General features: G+C 45.4%; 1 protein-coding gene across 1 annotated transcript; it reads left to right on the top strand.

Moving 5' to 3' along the window:
• Positions 1 to 436: 436 nt before the first annotated feature.
• Positions 437 to 25,267, top strand: LOC130152447 (translation initiation factor IF-2-like). Its single transcript, XM_056346001.1, has 7 exons — positions 437 to 544; positions 2,145 to 3,424; positions 4,524 to 4,623; positions 17,734 to 18,252; positions 23,297 to 23,456; positions 24,471 to 24,546; positions 24,713 to 25,267. The coding sequence occupies exons 1-3, from the start codon at positions 437 to 439 to the stop codon at positions 4,525 to 4,527; spliced, it is 1,392 nt and encodes a 463-aa protein (XP_056201976.1). The 3' UTR covers positions 4,528 to 4,623; positions 17,734 to 18,252; positions 23,297 to 23,456; positions 24,471 to 24,546; positions 24,713 to 25,267.
• Positions 25,268 to 25,566: the final 299 nt, after the last annotated feature.

The following is a 25,566-nucleotide window of genomic DNA, read 5'->3' as shown; positions in this document are numbered from 1 at the left end:
CATGCACTGTTCTGCTGAACAGGGCTGTGCTCTCACACAGCAGCTGTCAGCCTCTTCTCTCCTGCCTTCAGGCTGTTGTCTGTGTTGCCTTAGGTTGGGGTTTTGTCTTTTTTTTTTTTTTTTTTTTAAAATCGCCCTCACTAGCAGCCATTGACGCACTGCTGTCACTCCCACAACCCTGATGCCACATGCAGACTGATACAGCAATCAGGGGGGCTTATCCGTAGAAAAAACCCCTCTTCCACAGGTTCCTTGTGCTGCTGCTTCACCTCAGGTAATGGGATGGAGGCATGGCCAGAAAAAGCCACCCGACTTTTAAAGCCTTCAGACGCAAAGGATTGAAATGCTTTCTGTGGTGAGAAAATTAACTGCTCAGTTTTGCACTCGTACCGAGCAAAAATGCTCTATTTATTACCTATCACTCGCTGGCAGCACAATGGATCTCATGGAGGGCCGGAAAGTATTGCTCTCAAAATCCAACGATTGTGGGCAACGCCTGGAATTTATGCAGCAGCCAAAAGAATTTGTGAGAGCTGTTGGCTATGTAAAGAATCTGCCTCTTTAAGAATGAAGACACTGCTGGGAAAGCCACCTCCAACGTATCCTTTTCAAAAGCTTCAGGCTGATTATGCTGCCCAAAGTGATGGGGTTCACACTCCTACTAGTTGTTGTTGATCAATTGTCATGGTGGGGGGAGGCTTTCCCTACTGGGAAAAATGACTCAAAAGCGATTGTTAAAGCTCTCTTAAAGGAAATTATTCCCAGATATGGTGTTCCAGAGGTAACTAATTGTGACAGGGGCACTCATTTTTCTGGAGCTGTATTAATACAGATTTATCATTCATTAGGAATTCGATCCCAATTACATACTCCCTATCATCCAGAATCCTCGGGACAGGTAGAGAGGATGAGTAGAACTCTTGAAGAGAAATTAGTCAAGGTTTGTATACAGACTGGGTTAAAATGATGTGAAGCTTCAAGTTTAGTTTTATGCAATATAAGAAATACTCCCAGGCAGCCAACTGGAGTTTCTCCAGCAGAAATTCTTTTTGGAAGGATTATGGCAGTACCGGGAACTTATGTCCCAGCAAAGACAGGTTTGTTGGATGGAGATGAACAGGTAACCCAGTATTTATTGTATTTGCAAAATTATTTTTCAGATTTGAGAAACCATGCATATTGGTATCAAGGAATTAACACCTTAGTTCCCTAACCTATCAACATGGTTAAAGAAACTGATCATTATAATAACTGTTGTGATTTTTATAGTTGTGTCTGTGATTGTATTAATGCAATGTTGTGTAATGTGTGTGACTGTCTTAGTAGCAAAATTACAAGAAAGAACCTGCTATTGCAGGTATGCAATGATAAAACAAAAGGAGGGAATTGTTAAAGAAAATGTGTTTTGAATTAAGAAATTTAAAGTGTTGAAGCTGCTAAATGGCAGAATGAGGCCTTGTCCTTGTATAGCCCTAATCCAAGGCTGGTTTAAAACTCAGTCAAGTTAGTCAGTGGGAGAACAGAGAAACAACAGATGATCAATTTGTGTACTCAAGAAAGGTGCTCTCAGAAATGCAGGTGTTTTTAGAAAAATTAGTATACCTGAATAGGAATTGCTTGTTAAAAGATTAAGTGTGCTTGAAGGAGTGTGTGAGTTAAAGCTGGCAGAGATCACAATCCGAGGAGGAGCCTGGAACCGAATAGATCAATCATCTGGGACAGAGTCAGGTGATGGATTCACAGAACCGACAGGACCAAAGGAAACTCCTAAAAACTTCAGACATTGACTAATGGTTTGATGAAGTGTATATAAGCCGTGCTGTATCCCTTTGCTCTCTGCCACTCTCTGGGATGGTGGCCCAGCTCTGGGTTGTGATTAAAGCAAACCCAGTGGTACCCACGGCTGTGTGAATTTCTCCTGGAACAACGGCAATCGCTAAGGCTTATCCGTAAGACACACCACACCCCCTCAGTTCTGCCACAGGTTCCCTGTGCTGCTGCTTCTCCCTCGGTGATGGGGCGGGGGCAGGGACAGAAAGAACCACCCGACTGTTAAAGCTGTCAGATGCAAAGGATTGAAATGCTTGAGGCACGTGGGTGCTTTTGCATACGGAGACAATAAGTATTAAAGCCCGGGCTGCGAGTGGGCAAAGGGCAGAGCGAAGGGAACCCTGCAGCCGCAGCGAGCATTCCCGGGGTCCGGTGGTGTAAACTGGGATGAGATCCCGCCCAGTGCTCGCCCGGCCAGTGCTCAGCACAGGGTTGGTGGGGCGCTGCGGCCACCTGGCGACCGAAAGTGGGTACTGCAGCCTCCCGGTTGGGGGGAGATCCGCTGCTGTTACCCGGCGGCCAAAAATCGGTGCTGCGGCCCTGGCGACGCGCATGCGCGGTGGCGCCTCCCCAGTCGGCGCTGCCGGCCGCCGTTAACGGCATCGCGATCCCGCGCTGCCTGCGGGGTGGTGCGGCCGGGTCCGCTGCTGCCTCCCGGTACGGAGCCGCCGCTGCCGCCCCCCGAGCGCGGTGCCGACGGGCGCTCGGCGCGCAGACCTGCAGCCCGGCGTTCGCGGCCAGCGCTGGCCCCCGCGGCGTGCGCGCTGCAGGAGCAGCACGGCGGCGCGCCGGTTCGGGCCGTGGCGGCGGCGAGGGGGGCCGGGGGCGCGGGAGAGGCGAGCGGACCCTGCGGCGGTGGGTGGGATGGCTCCTGCCCGCCGGCCACCTCGGGGGGCGGCACGGGGGACTCCAGCCGCCCGCGAGCCGGGTGCGGGCGGCCCCGGAGGGTCCGGGGGCTGAGGGGGGGGAGGCGGGGAAGCAGGAGGCCGCCCCCCGGGCGCCGGCGCCTCCCCGGCTCGCCAGACCCCCCCGAGCCCGCCGCGGCCCCGCTCGCCCCGTGCCGCTGCCCCCGCATCTGCTGCAGCATGTACCCCGCAGCCGGGCCCCAGCCCCAGGTGCCCCCGGCGCTGCCGTGGCGGCCGCCCCCCGGTCCCCCGCTGCCGCTCGGGAAGGGCCTGCGGCAGGAGCGGCTCCGGGCAGGGCCGAGCGGCGCCGGTCACGGTCACTTGTGCTTCTGTCCCTCTGCCGGGGCCGCGCCGCCTCGGGCTGGCGGGGGTTGTCCCTGCCCGGCCTCGCCCCCCGCGGCGCGGGTGCGGGAGGGGAGCGGGGGCACGGCCCGGTGTGGGCAGGAGCTGGGCCGGCCGGGGGGAGGCGGAGGAGAAGGAACCCGAGGGCGGGCGGGCAGCAGCCGCCTCCTGCTGCGGGCACAGAGAGCCTGGCCCTGCGGGGAGGGGGGACCAGCCCCGCAGCCCGCAGCAGCCGGGTGCCAGCGTGCACAGCGGGGTCCGTGTGTCACCCACAGCCTGGGGCGGCCCCCGGTGCGCGAGGGAGCGACGCGCCGTGTCCGGGAGGCCGCGTCTTGCGAGGAAGAGCCGTGAGACACCCGGGGGTTACCGGGGGTGGGGGAGCCGAGCGGCCGGCGTTCTGCGGGAGGGAGGGAGGGAGAAGAGAGGGGGAAAGGCGCGTCTGAACTGTCACATTTTCACAGCGGTACCAAAAGCGAGAGCTGTGGTGAGTCCTGGTCCGTGGGACTCTGTCTCCCCTCTTGTGTGTCCCAAACCCCCCCTGCCCCTCCTCTGCCCGCCCTCCCCTTCCCTGTGCTGCTGTGATTTTGTGTGTGGTGGGGGGGTGACCCGGGCTGGACCGAAGCTGCTCTTACCGCTCCCCCTCCTCCGCTGGACAGGGGGGACAGAGTATAACAAAAAGCTCCCGGGTCGGCACAGGGATGGGGAGGACTGAACCTGGGGAAATCAGTGCGATTGATTAGCAGTCAAGTCAGAGCAGGAGAATGTGCAGGAAAAGCAAATCTTCAAAACACCTTCCCTCCACCCCCCGTTTCTACTGGGCTTAACTTTACTCCCGATTTCCCTGTCTCCTCCGCGCAGGGGGATGGGGAGCGGCAGCTGCGGTCAGTTGGTCACACATTGTTTCTTCTTGCTTCTTCTTCTTTCTCCTCCTTTTCCTCCCCGTTCCCAAACCTTGCCATACTAACCCATCGTGTTTTGATTCCCTGTAGCTCTACATTCTATTCTTCTGTCCTGCTCCCTCTTCCCTTCTGTCTTTCTCTCTCATTCTGCTGCTTCCTTCTCTTTTACTCTCTCTGCTTTTGTCCTAGTCCCTCTCCTTCTCCCCTTTTCTTCATCCTCCATCTCTGTCCTGCAGCCCGGGGCAGGTTTTCCCTTTACATCTCTGTCCTGATCTGTATCTGTCTCTCTTTTTTGGTTTACTACTTCTTTTTTTATTTTCTCCCCCCTGACCCCCACCCCCCATTTCTCTGGCCTGTGCCCTGTCATTCTTTTCCTCCATGCACGTGTAGGTGCTGCTAGGGGTCCAGGGAGATGTCTGGAGGCAGGGGGCACCGCAGACAGGTCTGTATCCAAACAGGCACTTACTACTGCGGAATTATTGACTTTCCCCAGGCACGGGAATCTCCCAAGCCAACACCACAACTGACCTGTTCTTGATTTTTAAAGGTGACACCGTGAAAGGATGGGATAAGAAAACCTGATGCCCTGAGCACATCATTTCCAGAGAAACATGTTGCCTGTACACCTTCATTTGGGAGGAGGACAGGTGAGTACACATAGTGTCGACTTATTTCAGCACAGCTGTGCTTTTATTAAGAGGAATAGTCTTCTCTTTCTTGTTAATAGTTAGGGGTTGCTTTTTTCTGAGAATTCTGCCTGCTGGTTCAACAATCATTGATCTGCTGCGTGCTTTTCCGTCGAGGAAAAAGACCCTGTCTCAGTCTTATTTATTCACTATGGTGCTCTCCGTTGTAGAATAAATTTCTCACCATAAGGCTCCAGTGCAGCTTCCAAATGGTGGCCTGGTTGCCCGCATAATGTATCTGCAGTCCCGTCTCAAGGAATGCGTTAATAGTGTTACGAACTGTAAGTAAGGTAGCTTCCTGCCGTAGGAAGACAAGCGTGTTGGGTTTGAAACCTTTGGGTAGGACAGAAGGAGGTTGCCACCCTGGGTCAGTGGTGAGTGCTGGCATGTATCGTCTGATCTAGAGTTCATGAATCGGGATTCACTGTTGTGTCACGTGGCCCTGCGGCCCCGCCCCTTGGCCCGCGCGCGGTGGCAGGCAGGCATGGCGGGGCGCTGGGCCGCGGAACGCGTGTTCCCCGCTCTGCCCCGCCTGCAGCCGCTTTCCACGGCCCGGTGCTCACACGCGCCGTGGTTCAAGGACCTCCAGGCTGCTCCCGGGACGGCTCCGGGCTGGCGGCGGGGCCGCCCCGAGCGGCAGCTTTCGGCCCCGGGCCTCAGCCGCCCGGTTGCTCACGGAAGCTACGGGAGATGCTGATGGCAGCGGAGCTGAGGGGATCGGCGGGGCGGAGGGACATGGCCCGGCTGAGGGGGCAGGGGGAGCTGAGGGGGATGGCGGGGCTGAGGGGGTGGCCGGGCTGCGGCCGTGCCGTGCCGAGGGACCGGGGCGCTGCGCGGGCCAGCGCCGCGGCGGGGCTGAGGGCCGGGGGCCGCGCGCGGCGGGCAGCGCCTCGCAAGCGGGGCACGTGCCGTTCGGCGCGTGGCGGGGGTAGCGGCGGCCGCGCGGGCGGCGGTTGGTGCCACCTACCGACACGGACGCGTCGCAGCAGCCCGTCCCCGTCAGTGCCGACACCTGCCCCGCCAGGCTGTGGCGGCGGGTCAGCAGCCCGCGCTGCCGCTCCGTTCGCTGGGGCGCCTCCGGCCGGGGGCTGGTCATCAACCAGCCGCGCTGTGAGTGCGAGCTGCTGGGCGCCGGGCCGGCCGTCGCCGCGCAGCCGGGTGGCCGTGGGGCAGCGGCAGCCGCCGGTTTCTTCAAGACCAAGAACTTCAGCAGCTTCATCCGGCAGCTCAACCTCTATGGCTTCCGCGAGGTGGGGATGTTGCCGGGGAGCAGTGTGGTGGGGCCCGGGCCTGGGCCGGGCCCAGAGGGTGGACAAGGCAGCGGTGGCAACGGCAGCGGGCCCGTGCATCACTTCCGCAGCCCCCACTTTTGCCGCGACCGCCCCGACCTCCTCATCCACCTGAAGTGCCTGATGAAAGGCAACAAGGCGAAGATGGCAGCGGGCCTGGAAGTGACCAGCCGCCCACCCAACCGCTTCCAGCGCTTGCTCGGCATGCCACTGGACGGGCAACCGCTGCTTCTGCCCTCGACGCTCAGCAATGCCAACAGGCCTGGTGAGTCGGAGTGGGCCATGTGGGGCCTTGGTGGGTTTTTGAGAAGCGCTGGGTGGCATGGGATTTGAAAATCAACACTCCCCTGAGGGAGAAGGGTTACCTGTCCTTGCCGGTGGCATCTCATTTCACCTGGTGTAGGGAAGCAGTTGTTGTTTATGCAGGTAGATCTGCTGCCAGTAAGCATGAGTAGCATGGTTCACATGTATTTCAGGCTGCCTGTAGACTATAGTACAGTCTCCATTGCATGCTACACTAAGAACACCCTTGCCAGATCTCTGTGGAGCTGGCACAGCTCTACCAGATGAACGTTACTGCTTCTTGCCCGTCAGTAAGGATGCCCATCAGTAGGGATGCTTAATAAGCTGTCATTAAATGTGTGTGAAACGGTGAGTCATGTGAAGTGATAACTAGAGCATCCTGTTAGTTTTGTGCAGAGGAGACAAGACCTGGTAGTAAGATTTTTGTCAGTTGTCTCCTGAAAAAGAATTCACAAGCTACGCAGTTTTTAAAACGGATTGAATGAGTAGGTGAGAGCTAATTAGAAAATAATACTGCTGAAAAGCCCTAGAGCATGTTTTCTTTCTTTCTAGCTCTCTTTGAGAGGATCTGAGTTTTCCCAAGACAAGTCTGGCCCTCAGGATTATTCCACAAATTTTGTATTGGCCCGAAAGCTTTGTAGCTGGCGCTGTGTAAGGAAGATGTGAATATCTTGCTTTGCAGTGCTCTTGGGCTGCTCTAACTGTGGGCTGCTGCCAGAAGAGCACTCCGGCTTCCCATTCCCTTGGTGGCATGTTAACTGTCATCTTCCTTGCAGCTGATACAGCAACATGTTGGTTCAGCGCAATGATCGGAGAAGACTTTAACAGCCTTTTTGTGGCTGGCTCTTTGACCCGGGTGATGCACCGCATGGGTGCAGAGCTGTAAGGTGCGGTGTAGGAGAAGCGACAGGACTGTGCGACCAGGAGAAGGGGAGAAGCAGTTGACGGTACTGCTCTCTGCAGCACCGGCTGGCATTTAGAGCAGAGTAGGGTATCACCATACTCTTGGTTACTGTTTCAGGGTAGGAACTGTCATCTAATTCAAGTGGTGTTTTCCATGATGTGTGTGGAGCTGCACGTGCAATACCAAGAAAACAAAATGAAGCATCTGAGAAGGGATGGAACTTATTTCAGTAGGGAGGCTAGGAAGCATTTAAATTAATGATGTGACGTTAACGTTGTTAACACTGAGTCATTGCAGACTTCAATGAAATGTGGTTTGTCTGATGTAATGCAGACCATTGGTAAAGGAAATTATTAGAAAGAGATGACTTTTTTTGTTCTCTGTTTTTATGGCTGCAGTTTCAGAGCTTTCGCTCTAGGAGTCTCATTTTCTAGAAAGACAGAACAAGGAAAACATTGGGGTTTCTATGCAGTCAAGTTCTGACAGGCTGACAATGCACTGTGCGCTCTGTGTTGACTATTTAGGGGCATGCCTTTGCTGTAAATGTGAGGTAATTTGATAGATAAGAGATATTTTTGTTTGCAAAGCGTCAGTCTGTTCCCAGTGTCTTGCAGCATGTAACGCTGTGTTAAACATTCAGGAACAATTCCTGTACAGCAACTGGAGGTTGGTAACTTGGCATCCTGTGGTGTCTTGTTTATGTGTTAGAACTAGATAATCTTCATGTCCCTATCCAAAGGTAAAATATAAACAAAAGAATTTTCATACCCCTGTTCCTTCTCTGTTTATAAATGGTGAAAGTACTGAACAGGAAATAAACAGTCCTACACATTAAGTCTTAGCAAATTTTCAAGGTCAGCTGGTATTTATTTAGTGATTCTTAATGGTTAAATGTGAACTTGCAGAATAATGACTGTGTGTTACTGATTTCTTGACTTAGTTTTCATCAGAGGAGTGCAAGAGGTAAATGTGAGGCTATTTTTAAAAAAAGTGCTTTTGAGTGAGAATTGGAAACTACAGGTCTGAGAAAGCCTGGCTTCTAGATAAACCCTATTGACATGAACCATCCTGAAACTTGTAATTCTCATGGCTAAATGCAATCCTGCAGGGGAGTCACAAATGCAGTAGTTCTTACAGAAATCAATGATCACAGGCGTTTGCGGTGTTACTGTCAGTGTTTCAACAAAGTCACCAAAACAGAAATTGAGCTGTCATGGTCTAAAAGCAAATACCATTTCATGAAACAGTAGCTGTCTGAGAGAGGAAACTATAAAATAATAGAGAAGAATAAAAGGACTATCTAGGAAATAACAGAATGGTGAAGTCTGGGATACTTTAGTCTGCACTGAACTAGTTGAGCTGACTGAGAAAAAATTGGCTTTGAATTTTTTTTCTTGACCAAATAAATGACTTGTCATAAAGTACTTGCAAAGTCCTTTGGAGGATTTTGACATTGCCCTTCCCTTAGCTGTTTGTGAGCTGTCAGTAGTGGAGTTTGGTCAAGTCTGGCTTCATGATGTCCCTTTTTTAAAATGTATTGTCTGATTTAACACACAGTACTTTCAAAATTGCTTTTGTTTGGTTTAGTAAGTTACTACACATTTTGATTTATAGCCCATTTCTAAATATGGGTAACTTGTTACTGCCAGTTTAAGGAGATTGAATGCTACGCAGACACCTCTGTGTTGGCGCTTCACTCGTGTGCCACACAGCAGTTACTGCATGCTCGGGTCTAAGAGTACAGTCTCCTTTCTGGATTAAGTATGCTGGAGCAAAGGTAGTCTTCCCAAATAATGTTGTAGAGCCTTGGCTCCTCATATTGCCTTTCTTTGCCTGCGAAAACTCCTTTCCTTAACACTTGTTTCACTTTATTTTGTACCCACTGCAGGACTGCTGACTGGAGGACAGTTTCATCAACTTTACGGTCAAGGTGTTTTCTCTCCTTACTCCTACACGGCAACCTCGCGCCAAGCCCCCAGCACTTTACCAGCACAAAGATTAGATCTGACTCCAGTCCCTTCCACTTGGATCCAGCAGGGACCACTTGGGTTGCTGCCAGGGCAAGGGGCTTCCCCAGCTTTTCCAGATAAAGGGGCTGCCTTTCCAGTACTCCAGACACTTCCAACAGGAGCCACGTACACACTCCAGCCTGTTGCTTCTCTTCCGCCACTTCAGCAAGGGACTCAAAGCGTTGCTGCATCCATTGCAAATTGTAGCAGCTCTGCATCTTCAGTGCTGTACTCACAAGCCTGCTATCCAACAGGTATGAAAAAAAAATTCTGCGTTTGCTTTTCAAAAATAGATTTTAATGTGAGACTTTTAAATATTTTTCTACAATACTCTGCCATGTGTATATCTCAAGTGAGAGTTAGAAAGTGTCAAGTCTAAAAGGAAGATGGACCTTTAAAGCAGAAGGAGTTTCTGTTTGGTATTCGTGTCCTTCCTCCAGATTTTGTGTGTCCCCTGGTGATTTTCTGGGTAGCCTTTCTGTTGAGGTTAAAGGGCAAGGAGAAAAACATTTGCCCAAAACTAGTCGGTGTGAGGCTAACTTTCATTTTTGTTTTTTTAATTAAGCAAAACTTGGACAATGATATTAAAGCACTGAGACCTTGTTAAGAAGTAGTATCCTAGGCCTTGGTCTCATGTTTTTCCAGGTTAAGGTTTTAAACTCAAAGATCAGTCAAAAGTACTGTGTAGGACAGGGGTCCTCAAACTTTTTAAACAGGGGGCCGGTGCACGGATTAGGTGGCAGGCAGTCATCTGTGTCTGCTTGGTTTCCCCCCCAACCCTCGGTGGGGGTGGGGGTGGTGTGGGGGTTCTGTAAATACGGGGGGGCGGATTGAGGACCCTGGGGGGCCATATCTGGCCCGCAGGTCGTAGTTTGAGGACTCCTGGTGTAGAATATTTCATTCTGCTCATACTACTTTTGTATCTCAATTTTTTTCTTGCTTAGCTTCTTTATGTTGTATTTTTTTATGCACTGAAGACAAAGTACAAAAGTCTTGCCTCCTTGCTTTTTTCTAAATTATTTCTGCCACAATTGTCAGTCTCACTTAATCACTCGATTACAAAATAAATCAGTCTCACTTAAGTGTTTTTATTCTTCAGAAGAGGAGTTGAAGCAAATTACTGTTCTTTTCCTTGCCCTTACCTTGAATTGGAAAAATCACATGATAGGTTATTTTCTGGGGAGTGGTGGTGTATTTGTTGTTTTGTGGTGGTTTTGTTTAATTTCCCTAAAGCTTCTGAAATTCAGAACAGTGACTCTTTCCTTGAACAAACTAAAGCTCCGTTATTATTCTTTCCTTCTGCCTGCTCCTCCTTTGGCAGCTGCACCTTCACAAAGACAGCTATCTGTCCTTGTTTAGAAATCCTACACAGTGAAATCATTACATCTTTTGTGCATCTCTTCTGAGACCTCTGCTGAGAACATTTCAGACAATAATCACTAGTTTCCATAACGTCATTTTTGTCAAGGAAGGGTTCTGAGGAGCTGGGCATTTCTTGTAGACGCACTTAAATGTTTAAGAGACGGGCAACTTCTGCCACGTGCTCCTTGCCTTGTGCTCCTTATGCAAAGATTACTGTGGTGGCCAAAGTGTGGAGCCTGCCTTACCAGCTGCTAACTATTAAGTCTTCTCCCAGGAGCAAGTGTCCTGAGAATCATAGAATGGTTTGGGTTGGAAGGGACCTTAAAGATCAGCAAGTTCCCACCTCCCTGCCATGGGCAGGGACACCTTCTATTAGACCAGGTTGCTCCAGCCTCATCCAGAATACTTGCTTAATTAAGGTGGGAGGTGGTCCCCGCTTTGTGTTTCTATTGGTTACAGAGCATAGGTTGAAACTCATCATGATGAATTGTAGTTGTCTCTATCTCAGCTAAGGCCCCAGCCCTCTTCTGTAGTCACAGGAAGGAAAGGGGCATCTCCGGTGCGATTCACGTAGCTCGGTTTAGAGTTTATCTTGGGGTAAGATTACTCGTGTCCTGGAAGTGCCTGTTTTGAAGTACTGCCTGTAGGGGAGCTGAGGGAGACCAGCGTAGATTTAGACATGAATATGTAGATCTCTCTCACTGGATGAGGCTCGTTGCTTTAAGTTTAAAGGATAACTTGGCTATGTTGCTCAGGTAGAATCTTCTGGGGTGGGAGGTGGGTGTGAGAACGCAGTGAAAACATACCAAATTTTGCAAGGTGTAATCAGAACTAAAATACAGAAACTTAGGGAATCTGAGGCGTTTGAAAACTCCAGTGAATTAATTAACATTTCTGAGAGTGTAAGTGACATTTCACTGGAGTATGATAAATCTTTTAATTTTCACTGTCACTCTAGGACTGTCTCAGTAGTTTTACTTCTGTGCCTGTGTATCTCTTAATCTCTCCGCTATCCTTTCTTCTATATATTGTAACATACAGAATGCTGAAAGCATGTTTCTTCAGATGTCCACATGAAAAAGTCTGGTTTTCTTCATCATGAGAGCACAGCAGCAAGATTAGTTTGTTTGGAAAGTGATAGTTAACCTTAAGATACATACTTAATAAGTGAGAGAACTAAAGAATGTATGTTCAATCCTATTCTTGACTCTTTTCATTTCACTTTTGAAGTCCCATTAAATGAAATCAAAGTAGAACTTTGTCGAAAGATTTCTTTTTGTGTGTATTCAAACTTGTTAACTTCCGTGACAAAAAGATTTCTCTGGTTTTTCATTATGATTCTTATTGAAAAGTCACTAAAATAAAATATGCTCATCTAAGTCTTTTTTTCCCACTAGCCTTAGACCATAATTATTTTAAAAATTTAGTTCTGTTTACTTTCAACTGTCTGCAAAACCTTTGACAGTAGTAGAATCATGTCAAAGAAATGCGTCGAAGCTTTATTATCAGAGAGTGTCTAATAATGAAAAATCAGTCATGAAGACCATGTGAGAAGTATTAGTTATTGGTGCCACCTGACAGTGCAAGTCCAATCACACCTTTTGAATACATCTGTGCCTGCAGGGTTCATTTACATATGAAAACCTTTCTGGTGAGTGGTAGTTTAGGAGTAGTCATGATATTCTTCGGAATGATACGCCCTCAGTTAAGGTAATTCATTTTCTTTGTAAGTCTTAAAATTCACATGGTCACAAGTGTGTATGAACACTTAGGCTCAGCTATGTGAATATGCTTTCTGTGGTGTATTGTGACAAGAAACTCAAGCAGCCAAATCAAAGAGGTGATATTAAGACACAAAAGACTGTGATTATGAAGTTTCTGCATGTATGTGTGTGTTTTATCAATTTTGCAATATATATTTTTAATATATCTATACATATCTTAAATATTTTTAAGATTGAGAAATTGGTCTTAAAATGACTTGGGAGGTAACAATAAATTTCTGGAATTTCATTTACTGTGTGATTATTGAAATGTTTAATCAAAGTAAGCAATAGAACTCTGCACACCAGACACAAGTTCTGGCAGTAGGCACACCACAGAGTTGTTCAGCAGAAGCCCACACAGATCCTCTGGCTGGCTGTGCTGGTCCTACTGCTTCAGGGTGCACCCACGGCAGCTTTGTCCAGGTGAGCGTAGCCTACTAAAAGGAGGTGAAAGTGAAGGAGACTGTATGAATGAACTGCAGGTTTGTACACTTGTGAAATTAAGGATATAAATTTGAAAATTGATCTGCTTGATAAAGTGACAGTGATGTGGTTTACAAATACCTATTTCAAAGAACCACTGAATGTTAAACGGGTAGTTTTGTAATTCAGGTTAGGTTTCAGGGTAGCAGCATAGTGGGTGTCCTCATCAGTGGAGTGTTTTTTTGCTTGATTTCACCAGAATCACTTTTAGTTAATGAGCCTGCATTTGTATTTGAAGAATGTTCTTGCCTGGACAAAAAGAGATTCTTTAATATTATGAAAATACTGAGAAGCAGCTCCACTTCTTTGTCCCGGACAGCTTCCTGCAGTCCTGAGTTTCATTTGATGAACGAGAAAAACTAAGGTGACTTTTTGGAATGGGCCCCACCTCAGAGATCTCTTATTAAAGATAACTCCAGTACTTCCTGTAAATGCGTTACATAATTCTAGTGGAAACTGCACCTTATTTGGAGGGCCTGGCTTATCAGATATCAGAAGATCTGAAGTAAGAATGCAAGAGCTTCCTTTTCTATTACAGCATAACACATATACTTTTTTCCCCCTCACAGAGGACAAGCGAAGCAAGTTATGCTTATGTGTGTTGAAAAAGGGTTGACCTACCCAAGCTTGATCATCCAATTTCCTGTCTTGCAAATATCAACCTTTGTCTTTTATTCATGGCTTTTTTAAAAAAATAAGCTTATCCAAGATGGGCAGGTTATGGCCAGGATAACATGTTAGTGTAAGGCTATAAATAGCCAACAGCAAGTCATGCCGTCGATATTGTAGTGTTTATTTTTCGCACAGTGCATCTTTGTCCTCTCACTTTGATCGTGAGCTGCTTTTTTCATCCAGGACGTGAGGATTCATCTGAGCGATGGGAAGTCACAATTAAATAGTTTATCTCAGAAGGCCGAGATCAATGGGACAGTAAATCATTCCAAAGGAGTTCTCAAAGGTGGTGTTGTGGCTAGATTGAAGGATAATATACAGTGTCCAAAGGGTCTAGTAAAAATCAGTTGTTTGGAGAAGCAAGTCCATGGGTAGTGTGTGGAGTCAGAAGAGCTTTAGGCCACTTGCTAGTGGTTGCTTTGTTTCCTGGAAACCCCCAGCAAAAAGCTGCCGAGCATCTGGGCAGACTGCGGGAAGGCGATCCTCTGCGTGAGAAGGCCAAAGGTGAGCCGTGCCCTGTATCAGTTCCACCAGGTCAGCAACCGGCTGTCTCTGAGCAGGGTAAAACAACTATCGTACCGTGTGGATCAACGGGACTTCTTGAGATTTCTGAGTCTTAGCATAGATTAGGTCATTTCTCCTGGAACGTGGTGACAGGCTGTGCAGATGGTACAGAAGACAGCAGTTCGCCTGCGGTTCTTGCTGGGCTGTGGGGAATAATCAGTTTGCCTTTTGTGTGTTCTGGGGCATATACTTCCCCAAACTTCTGCTGGGGGACGTGGCAAGCTGCAGTATTGATCATCCTGCCCTGCTGGTGGATTGATCATCCATCAGTAATCACTTGCACAAATCCTCAAAAGCGGTAAAATTCATCAGCCCTGGCTGACTAAGCATTTTTATTGTTCTTCACAAAAAACAGAACTATTGCACGGTATATTTCCTATCGTTCCACTCAATACCTTCTACCAGTTGCAGGAATTCAGTGCGATGCTGTTGAAGCGTGGTTTGCGGGGCGTTTTAGGCTGTTTGGTCACGCTGTGTGCTGCTAGATAGGAGTGGCAAAGCCTATACGAAACTGCTGGACCAGTCCTGAAGACAGTGAACCGTATCAGCACACTAGTAGTCAGCAAGCTGGTTACCAGCCCCGTTTCTGTTGGATCCAGATGGTGCTTTGTGGTCTCAGAAGGAAAAGCGGGCACTCTTGGACAAGGAAGCCTAAACCTTGTGCTGTTCCTTACTGGGTCTTGCAGGGAGCATCGCTTTTAAGTTTAGGAGAGATTAAGACTGGTGGAGTTTCTGGGTGTTGGAGGCCAGCTGCTGGGCTTGTACAGTACACACCTGAGCTGCTGAAAGTGTTAGGTGACCCTGACTGGAACATGGGCAGACCAGGCCGGTAACTAACTGGTTGGTTGGCTGCAGTTTGCTCTCCAGAAAAAGCTACAGAGAATTACTGTGTGGAATGGCAAGGGGACATAGGTGGTTATACCCAGACACGGTGGCTGATGATGGTGTATCTCACCAGGTTTCTGAAATCGGGGTTTCAGAGGTTTGTATTACACGCATCACAGCTGGTTACAAAACAGGGAGCTCAGGTACAACTTCTTACCCATTTTTCATTCGGGTTCTCTTAAGTGGGGTTTGGATTAGTGTGATGAATCAGTATCCTTGGGTAGGAATGAGTCTTTTGAGAGACCTCCTGCTATCTTCTGCAACAGCAGTGCTGGCAGCTCACAACCATTAGCTCAGTACTTCCCCGCTGCTTTATCATAGATGTGAGCTGAGGCTACATGTTGGATTTCAGCAATTATTTTTTTTTCCTGCCCTCACCTCATTTTGTTCTTTTTTTTAATAGCAGCCCTGCTGTTTGATTACTGCTATTACCATGGTTATTAAGCTGTCAGTATTTCCTTGTGGAACTGAAGCAAGAGGTAACAGGAAATGGAAGAAATAAACGTGCAAGAAAAAAGAAGAAAAACTTTCTGACCTTAAAAGCAGTCCTAAGTAGTTTGCTTTTATTTGTAATAAGGAATGATAATCAGCTATGTTGTTTCAAAAAGAAATCAAGTCTGAACTAATTCCGATTGCCCAAGCACTCAAGCCAGATTTGTGTAGTCCTAGCAGTCCCTGAAAAGGTGTGGTTGTGCTTTAATTCCTGCACACGCTATGCTAATCTTAGAAGTGAAACGCCCATCTTCTCTTTCACCACTTTTGCTAAGTTAGACCATTTTTCTTCTTGAGCTTGAATGACCAGCAAGCCATTAGTCTTTCAAGCCCTGACTTCTCAATCTTTTATCGGTTTTCCTTGTTTTGTTGCTGCCTCCCCCCCCATCCTCGTCTGTCATATCTTCTCCAGGTGAACTAAACGGATTTAAATTGTACCTTTGCGTGGCCCCTTTCTCCTGTTGGAAATACATACGAGATCCTGTAGTGCATCCAACAGGGCAGTATGTGCTATAACAGCTTCAAGCTGTGGTCCCTTAAGAAGAGGCAGAAAAAGATTCAGTATGGGTGGGTTGGTTGGTTGTTTTTTGGCAGGGATGATCTTATTCCTGGAAGGTTTGGTAACCCAGATCTTACTTAAAATCCTGACTACTTATGACAGTAAACAAGCAATGCAACAGAAATGAAACACCTTGTTAACATTTTAAAAAAATAGAACTGAAAAAAAATCAAATGAGAGGAATAATGTTTGAACCTATCTCATAAAAACATAAAGGTGGCTTAGCCTTTAATGAAAAGATTTTGCTTAACCTAAATTTCTCAAATTCCAGGTTTTATTTTCCCCTCAGTTTCCCCCCACTCTCCACAGTTTGTGGCTATCTACAAACTGGCACATCTACACGAACCCACACTAGGACTTGACTTCACACACCCAGAAGACAGGATCTCATCTCTTTGTGGTATCTCCATCAGGGAGAGACCAAGTCCTTCACTGGCATTTGATCTGGTACGGCTTTCCTAGGAGGTGATCCTGTAGCTTCCTGTTCTCTAATTTACTCGTCTCTGGAAGTAGCTTTTCATTAACCATGACCTCAGCTAAAAGGTCTAAGGGTAGTCAGGTACTAAGGACTAATCCTTCATACTGGATCTTTTCCAAAAGAAGGCAGTATTTTAAATAGACCTGAGTTTCTGTTCAACATGTATGACTTGTATTTGTCAGAAGAAATGACCCTTCTAGTGTCCTTTGACTGAGTCACCTCCAGAAGAAGTAGCAGTACAGACACTGGCTCTTAAAATGTCATCTATCATTTCACTTGGGTAGGACTTGCTGCTTTTGAAAAACTCTTTCATTGTCTTCGTTCTGTTTTAAAGGTTATTCGATATATATGAATTCTACTAAAAAAAATCATCACTGGATTGCTGATTGTGTCCTGTCGTCCTGTGATGTCATTACAGTGAAAAATTTTAGTAGTGTTCAGACCTGATCTGTGATGGCAAAGGCAGTCTCTGTAGGTTCTACAAGAAGTGTTTCTGACCTGAAATTCTGTCGGGTTTTTATGCAGATTGATGCAGACTTTGAGTTGTGCCTTTGCGGGACACTGTCATGACAGGAGAGTCCAGATGTGAGGCTGTGACAGGCAGGGCAGTTTTACAGTATTTGCTTTCATCAGTATTTGAACTCCCACTCATTCTGGGACTGGGGCATCCCTGGGGGGCACACCTTGTGTAGATGTGCCTATGGACAATCACTTGAGGAGGAAAATGGTATTATTGGTTAAGAAGCGGTGAGTTCCTCAAGTTGTGTTGTCCATATGCACATTTACAGCATATGGACCTTTTTCTTTTGCTTAAAAATGTTGTGGTTTATACTGGGTTTATACACAACAGGAATGCTTGAGTTTTAGAAGGAACTGAAGGCGGGTGGATTTTCTCTCTCTTTTTCTATTACATATGTGGCACGTGAAGAGGGTGGTTCTAATGTACCCCCACAGGTCCTACTAAGACCAGAAGTCTCCGATCTGAATGCTTGGGTGTATTTAACACCTGCAGTGCAAAGGGTGTGCAGACAATGCATCTGCAGGCATACACCAGCTCCTGGTAAGTAACCTTCTCTCCAGGATAGACCATGAATAGAAGAAAGGAAGCGTGCCAAGAGTAAGGTGGTTAATGAAAACCAAGACAAAGCAGTAGCTTTTTTTTTTTCCTTCTGGTTAAACTTGCTGTTTTAACTGAGAATAACAGACAATCTTCCAAGCTTTTGGATAAATGGATAAACAGAATCAATACACATCCTGTCATGGTAATTTCTTATACAAAAGTTCACTGTATTTTGTTTTTTCCAGAATCCTCCGATGCAGTCATCTTATGAAGCTGAACTGATGCCGTCTGACTGGTTATGTAATATATCTGAAGAAAACAAGAAGGCAGAAGTCAGTCTTGAAGCCATGTTTCAGGTTGCCGATGAGGTGCATTCATCATGCAAAGCTGAAAAGGTGGAAGTGGCACCTGTAGAGAGCCAGTATTTGATCCTGGAGTTTAGTGGAAATCAGGCACTGCCTGTTAATAGTTACGCACCTTCTTCAACTGAGGAAAGCCAGCTGGAATGTCTCACTCCTGTAACTTCAGACACATCATTTCTGGTGGAAGCAGATTGAGCACTGAATTTGTCTCCATTACAGCCTTCTGACATTCTTTGTGCTGCTGATACCACTCTGTCTATAGAAGCTGCTGCTGTTGCTAAAATACTACAAGAACTTCTGACCACACAGGAAGCAGATGAAAAACAGAGCAAAGAACCAGATCACCGCCCAGCTGAGTTCTCCCTCATGTTTTTTCAGGAAGAATTGTTCAGTCCAGAGCAGGTAAGGGGTAAAGGGAGGTAAACCAACATCTTTCTTGAGCTAACTATATTTGATAGTAATGCTAGGGTCTGGACCGATAGCTTTTCAATATTCTTGCCTGCTTAAGAACTGAAGGCTTCTTTAATTAAGCTTTGAATGGACAGTGAAGGGTTTGCTTGGTAAAGCAAGATATAAAAAAGAAGACAGAATGAAAAAGTATCCCATGTTAATGAGCATGACGTGTCAGCCTGTTGGCCAAGTTAGGGTGCTCATTTGCATGGGAAACGTGTAGTGCAGGTGTATTTGTGGTGATGAAGTGGATGCTTTTTTAGGTTGTAACATACCATCTTTAATCTCCAACAAAAAAGAGTATTTTGAGAATTGCCACTGGAGGCAGATTTTTGCTTAAATTTAGATAAACGGTTAGATTGTTTCTGATAAATAGTTATTAAGTTCTTTTTTCTGTGGAAAGTATAGTTTATTGACATTTGAATGGTATAAAGCATCTTCACTGGTTTATACTTTGTGGTGTACAACAAGTTGTAATTGTACTTCAGTCTACCTGTACCTAGTCTTCCCTGTATGTAAAATTGTAAGTGTCATGAGGAGTGGAGGGGCATTCTTGATGTTACTCTGTTAAGGCAGCAAAAGCATGCTCTGCTTTTTTGTTTTGTTTTGTTTTGAAAACAAAGCTCAGGAGATTGACTGCATCTGTTTCTGCTGCATGAGACCTACCTTGCATGTAGGCACTAAAAATTTCATTTTTGTGTATGCATTGAAGCTACTGTTTTATTGTTCTATCGGTAGCTTGACGCCTTCACTGAAGTTTCTAGATCGGAAATCATCAGCTGGTGCAAACCTCCCATTGTTGCTTTCAGCGTTATAAAGATTAGTCATCTTCCTCTTGGGTATCTTTCTTGAAAGGGATGTGTATTCTGATCAAGCCTCTGCATAGCTCAAGCCTAGACTGACTGTTCCGCTCCGTACTGTGTAGGGAAGAGCACATCCCTGTGCTAGTACATAGAGTTGGCAGTACTCCTTAATTGGTGCCCACTCATTATATTAAGTGTTGACTGCACTTTAAATGTTGTCAGTTTTGAGAATTTTTGAACTGCATTTTTAGAATGATAGGTTGTCCCTTGTTGAAGGCCTTTGGAGTCCGTGACCCAAACTTCCTTGTCAGGAACTGGGGGAATTAAGCGCATGAACCACGTAGTTGTTTGAGAGGGAGGTTTTGTATATTTGTGAGAATCCTGATGTTGGTCCTGGACCGTAACTGGTTAAATAACTGGCCTCATTTTTTGAGCAATTGAAGAGCAATTCAGGGACTGTTCAGCGTTTTGTTTGACAGATTCCCTCTTTCTGTTAGAACTACTCTTTAACTAGTCTCCTCCTCCCAAGCTCGGGAGAGGGAAGGTTAACTTAACACTCTGCTTGTCCAGAGCCTGGCGTCATGGCAGGTGCAGAACTCTCGAGGAGGCTTCTGTGCCTGTACTCCTCCCATCAGGCTCCAACACAGTTTTCTTCCTCATCCCTGAATCTGGAAGCACTCAGGCTTTCAGTGGCTGTTGGTACCATGTGTTTTAGAGCAAGCTTATGACAGAATAGTGGGTGTGCACAGAAGACCGCTCTATTCCTCTCTATACGAGCAGAGGGGGAGCAAATTCCTCCACTGTTCATACAAGAGCATCAAACCAGCTCTGCTGGGTCAGATCAAAGGTTTGTCTTGCCCAGTGTCAAGTCTCAAAACAACAGCTGTAATCTGATGTGTAGGGAAGAGCAAGAACAAGGCCCGCAAACAGAACAGGGCGTTCCTGCTTATACTTTCCAGCTACTTTCAGCCCAAGGGCTTGCGATGATACTGTGTACTTCATCTTAGGTTTCTGCTCTGTGGACTGAAGTCAGCCCTTGAAACTGTTGGTTTTAGCTTACGGGACCTTTTGACCAAGCTGGTACTTTGCTCACGAGCTATTGCTGCACGAAGAGTTTCCTTTTGTGCGTGGCTGTTAGTAGTTTCATGTGATGCTTCCCCATTTCCGTCTCAGAAGGGACATTCAGCTGTCATCCCTGGCTGCTTACTGCATGTCACTTGTGACTTTCCGCGTCGCTTATCACAGCCGCCTCAGTAGTCGCCTTTCCCGACTGTACAGCCCTGCTGTAGTTTCCTCTGCGTGGCAGCTGCTCTGCACCTCTGGTTAGCGTTGGATTTGTTCTCAACTTTTTCTCGTACATCCTCTTCTGAAATTAAGAAAACATTTTTACAGTGACACAAAGATGTTTGCTGTTTTGTTTTCTGTTTCGTTCACAGTATTTCCCAGCATTTAATTACTCTTGTGACCAGCACTGAGCCTTGAACTGTCTTCCTCATAGAACTAACAGTTTAGTAGAAACCTGCTTTATTCTGCTTTCCCGATGTCCTAAAAGACAGCAAATTAAAGAGCAGTTCTTTACATGAAAAGAGTTAGTACATTCAACAATTCGGATCCAGCGTTGTCCTCTTAGCCTCAGTGAATTTCTGTCCTAGACTTTTACAGGTTGGACTTTAATGGGCATATTTTATTCCACTCCTACTCCTAAGAAATGTTTTATTTGTTTCTTAAAGTGGAAATAGAACATTTCTGTAATGCTTGATCAAGAGGAATTTGCCTCCGATTTTGTTTAGCCTCCTTGGCAGCATACCTATGTGAAGGCTGAAACGCTTGCTTTCTTTGGGGAAGGTTAATCCAGCAAACCCCATTCATGCGAGTTGCTAATTTTAGTACCTCAGCTTCCCACCATGGTTCCAGCTGGGCATAGGTATAGTCCAGTCAGTGTCTCTTAAGTCCTGTAAGTAGTGAGATGCAGCAGTTTTGGCGTTTTTCAGTAACTGAAGTGAAAAGACAAAACTTTCACGTCTGTCAGCTTTGGTAGCTTTGTTTGATTCTCCGCCAAACAATGTTTCGGACTCTAAAGTTGCAGAAGTATTAGACCTGAGTGGAGGGTCTGTCCACAGCTGCGGTGAATCCACGGTCAGAAACATGTTGGCTTAAAAGACCAAACAATAAAAAAAAGGGATAGCTTGGGAACCAGACTTGTGTGGGCTAGGCTGATGCTGTTAGGATGAAAATGTTATTATTACCTATTACATTAAATTACTGAAGAGTTGGTGTGTAAGATTCTATAAACACAGTGATAAAAAGGAATCTGAAAGGGGTGCTGTGCAGTATGACTGCTCTTCAGTTTCCACGCGCGCAACTGTAAGGGTTAAAATTGGACACAGCACTGGAAGTACAGGTTCACCAGTGAGGGGGAATGAAATTTCCTCAGTTTGCTGGCCACGCTCATCTTGGTGTAGCCCAAGGTGTTGTTAACCTTCCTGGGCACTGCAGCATCCCCACGTCCTTTGCAGAACTGCTAGTTAGAGTGTCTAGACTTCTTTCACCATATAGGCTAGTAACAGTTTCTTAGTAATGGTTATCCCAATATGCATGTTATTTGTTTTTTCTTTATCAAACACTGCAATTTGGTTTCTACATCCCTTGCCTGGTATTGCTTTTCATCATTCCCTTCTTTTTAAATAATGAAATTTGCAGAATTGTTTCTAGAGCAGTTGTCCGGTGGAATATCCAGTTTAGAATGCTTACTTGAGAAATCTTCCCTTCTCTCACTACTTGATTAAGGCTGCTCGCTAATTTTCCTGGAAATTTACTATTATGTAAATGTCACCAGGAATAGAGAGGTCATCATCACTCGTGAGACTTGGATTCTAGCTGGTGAAGGTAGTGACCTACAGCCTGCCTTCTTTGTTTTTATGCCTGGAAAGGAGTTGTGGTTCAGACATTAGACAAAAGGCACTGCCAGCCACGTGTTTTTCACATGGCCTTGTTAATAGTACTGAAGCAATACATCCAGACAGCACATTTCAAAGAGGAAAAAAAGTGTCAAGTGGGTATCCAGCAAGTGCAGGAGGTGTGTTGGAGGGAGCTAGTTCTCCCTGGAGTACTCCATTACTGTATTTGCACAGGCCTTTTTGAATGTTATTATACAACTTTAAGGAATGTATGTGTGTTTCTATTGATATGTATACACATAGCCTGTTATATACTCAACATTGAGTAATGACTCAAGGTGGCGAGCGTGATTTTTGGAAAGACTATCTTATTACCAAGTGTGACCTCTTGTCTTCTGTAAACTCACACATAATGGTTTTCAAAAGCTTTTTTTCCCCTTAATAGAAGGAAACATTGCAGGCTCTGAGCAGTCATTCATCTTTAGGTTATTGATGGCTAAGATATTTGCAGAAGAGATGACTATTATAGAACAGGTGATATTGAGAAAATTTTTCTGTCTAAAGGTAAATTCCAGGTGCTTAACTTTGGGCCTGTACTGCCTCAGTGAAATAGAAACAGAATGTGGTTGTTTGGCTTTTTTTTTTTTTTTTTTTTTTTTTTTTTTTTTTTTTTTTTAGCTACAGATTTTTGCCACATGATCATGGAAATGTACCAGTTTGCCAAATGGTTGCCTGCAAAATACATGCAGAGCAGCAGCAGAGGGCTCTAAAAAGCAAGCAACACGTTATAACTTAATGTCTTAACGACTGGATGGGGTGGGGTGAGATTCCCAATCAGAAATGTGTGGTTCACGTGTGGTTCTGCATCACACAGCTCTGTCAAGTTGTTTGAGCTAGATCTGTCATTATTATTACACGTGCTGGTAAGAATGAGTCCACCTGTATTTCTTCTAGCTTATTTCTTCTAGTTAGTTTAATAATTGAGGGCAAAGTTCAGACTGTGGGGACATGTACCCTAACTTTGTGTATTCTAGTTTTCTGATCTCATATTTTGCTTACTATGATGTTTTGTAAGAGGTTGTTTCAATTTAGCAACCTTAATTCTGAGTTAAAAACACTTATTATGTCAACTGTCTAGACAGTGTTCAACACCTGTTAGACACCCTTTTGGAGAGGATATTTTGGAGAAGAATAGCTTTTATTTTGTTTTATTGGTTTTATATTAGTTTTACTATAAGATAACATTGAGTGATCTTTGGTTTTATTTCTTTTGTTGTTGTGTTGTGTTTTTTTAAGGAGAATACTAGTGTTAAAAGTGAATCCAGGACATTGGAGACGGAAGAGAGACAATTCACTTCAGGAGCTGAGCCTGTGAACAAATCTGTAGAACAGACAGATTCATCTGTAAAATCTTTCTCCAGGAAAAGACACGGTTCAGACACAGGCAACTCTCTCGGTAAGAAAGATTCTACATTTTCTCAGAGATTACGGCGACAGCTACTTTGAAACTAACTATTACAGAAAGGGGAGAGTAGAAGAATTTAGTTGTTGTCTGCCGTGTAAGTACCTCATTGTTCCTTCAGTTAAAATATTAAACTTGTACAACCTCTTAGTGTACTTCCCAACACATTCCAATAGAGACACTTATGCTAGTTACTCTGATGTGGGAAAGGGTATAAATTTTATGTAAGTAAATAAAACTTGAAGTTCTGGGAGTTGTGACAGAAACCTGGATGTCACAATATTGAGATTAAGTTCATAGATGTGTTTGCTGGAGGGCGACAGTGCTGTGAAGGAAACACTGAGTAATGAGGTAACTATGGAAGTTCCAGGGGCAAAACCCACCAAACTGATGAAGCTAGTGTAGAAGTCTGAACTCTTTGTCTCACATCACTGAATACATTGTACCAGTCTGATATGTGTCCTGAAACACATGAGAAAAACAAGCAGCAGAGTATCTGAGGCTAAAAACTTCACAAATCTAGTAACTGAAGGAAAGACCTAAATATCCACAGATAGAGAGACATAAAAGGACACAAAAAGTACTTGGGATCCATTCTAGAGGAGAATTTGGTTCAGCCTGCAAGTCTCTAAGAAGCTGTTTCCCTCACAGCTGTTCATCAAAGGGCTGATGGTAGAGTTTGAAGAGCTGTTGCTCACTTCAAAGGGTAGTTTCTGGATTCTGTGGTATTTCTGTGCAACATATGAGATCAAAAATCATTTTAAACACCAGCATAATATATTGTATTAATAGATGACCAAGTTAGTAATATCATAAAATTCGTAATCTATGATCAAAAGTAAATTATTAGGTATCTGCTACCTGAGCATGTTATGGAGCTGGTATGAAGTGTATATTCTCATGTGTAGGTCGTATACAAAAGATGTATATAAAAGTCCTTAGAGGAAACATTTTAGGTCTTTTGTTTGATTGTCTGTTTATCCTGTAATATTTGGTTTGATTTCTCAGGGACCTGTGAATTTTAAATTTGGAGTCCTTTATGCTAAGGATGGGCACCTTACAGATGGCGAAATATTCAGCGATGGTGAGTTTTTCACCTTTTTCTTGGCTGAAGGTTGCATAAAATATTGAGCTTCACTGTGAGTACAAACATTCACAGTCGTGACCCTCTTAGAATTCATCTTAGGAACCTTGAAGATTTGTATATAAATCAAATTGTTATACTGAATAAACTGTTTCTTTTTTCCTAGTGAGCGTTCCTACAATTAAGTGGTGTGGAGCTGAAGGGGACTACGATTTAATGGTGATGGAGCCGTTTGGACTGAGTCTTGAAGATCTCTTCAGTTTTTGTTCAAGGAAATTTAGTCTCGAGACAGTCCTGTTACTCGCTGACCAAATGGTAGGAAACTGCTTTGTTGATCTTGACAGTGCAGTATGTTGGAATATTAAAATTCCTTGAGAGATCAGAATCAAATATCTTGTTTCCGTAATTTAGAGGTGAATAAGCCTGTATCATTAAAGAAAAGACTCAAAATTGGTTTTGTTTCTCTTAAATACAAAGTACCCCATCTAAAGTGATTACAAAGTCTTAATTGATTTTTAAAAACCAGACTCGCGCTGTTTGCAAACCATCTGTTGCACTGCTCAAAGACAAAAGAAATTTGCCCGAGAAAGTTTTTGGAAACAAATGTAAAATAGACACAGGGAAAGAGCTGGAGAGGTTTATGTATTGTCTATAGAATTATGTTCTCTTCAATGCCCTTATATTTTACAATAAAAAGTTTCATTACCTCTTTTATCGTTAAGACAACTAGTGTTTTTATAAGGAAAAAAGTGTATGCCTAGTCTCTCTTGAGTGACTTTTTTTTCTTTATCTAGACTAGTTGAATTGAATACATTCACTCTAAGAACTTCATCCACCGAGATGTGAAGCCAGACAACTTCTTAATGGGCCTTGGGAAGAATTCCATTATTGATTCCGTTCATATAATAAACTTTGCAGTCTATGTTAGATAGACTGGCTGCAGTACCCGTTTTTTTTTTTTCGCTAGACGGCAGCAGGGCTCCAGCCAAACGAAGGGCAGCGCATGCGCAGAATCGGCCT

The sequence above is a fragment of the Falco biarmicus genome, chromosome 7 (assembly GCF_023638135.1).
Source record: "Falco biarmicus isolate bFalBia1 chromosome 7, bFalBia1.pri, whole genome shotgun sequence".
Taxonomy (NCBI): domain Eukaryota; kingdom Metazoa; phylum Chordata; class Aves; order Falconiformes; family Falconidae; genus Falco; species Falco biarmicus.
This window is presented reverse-complemented; position numbering and strand designations above follow the sequence as displayed.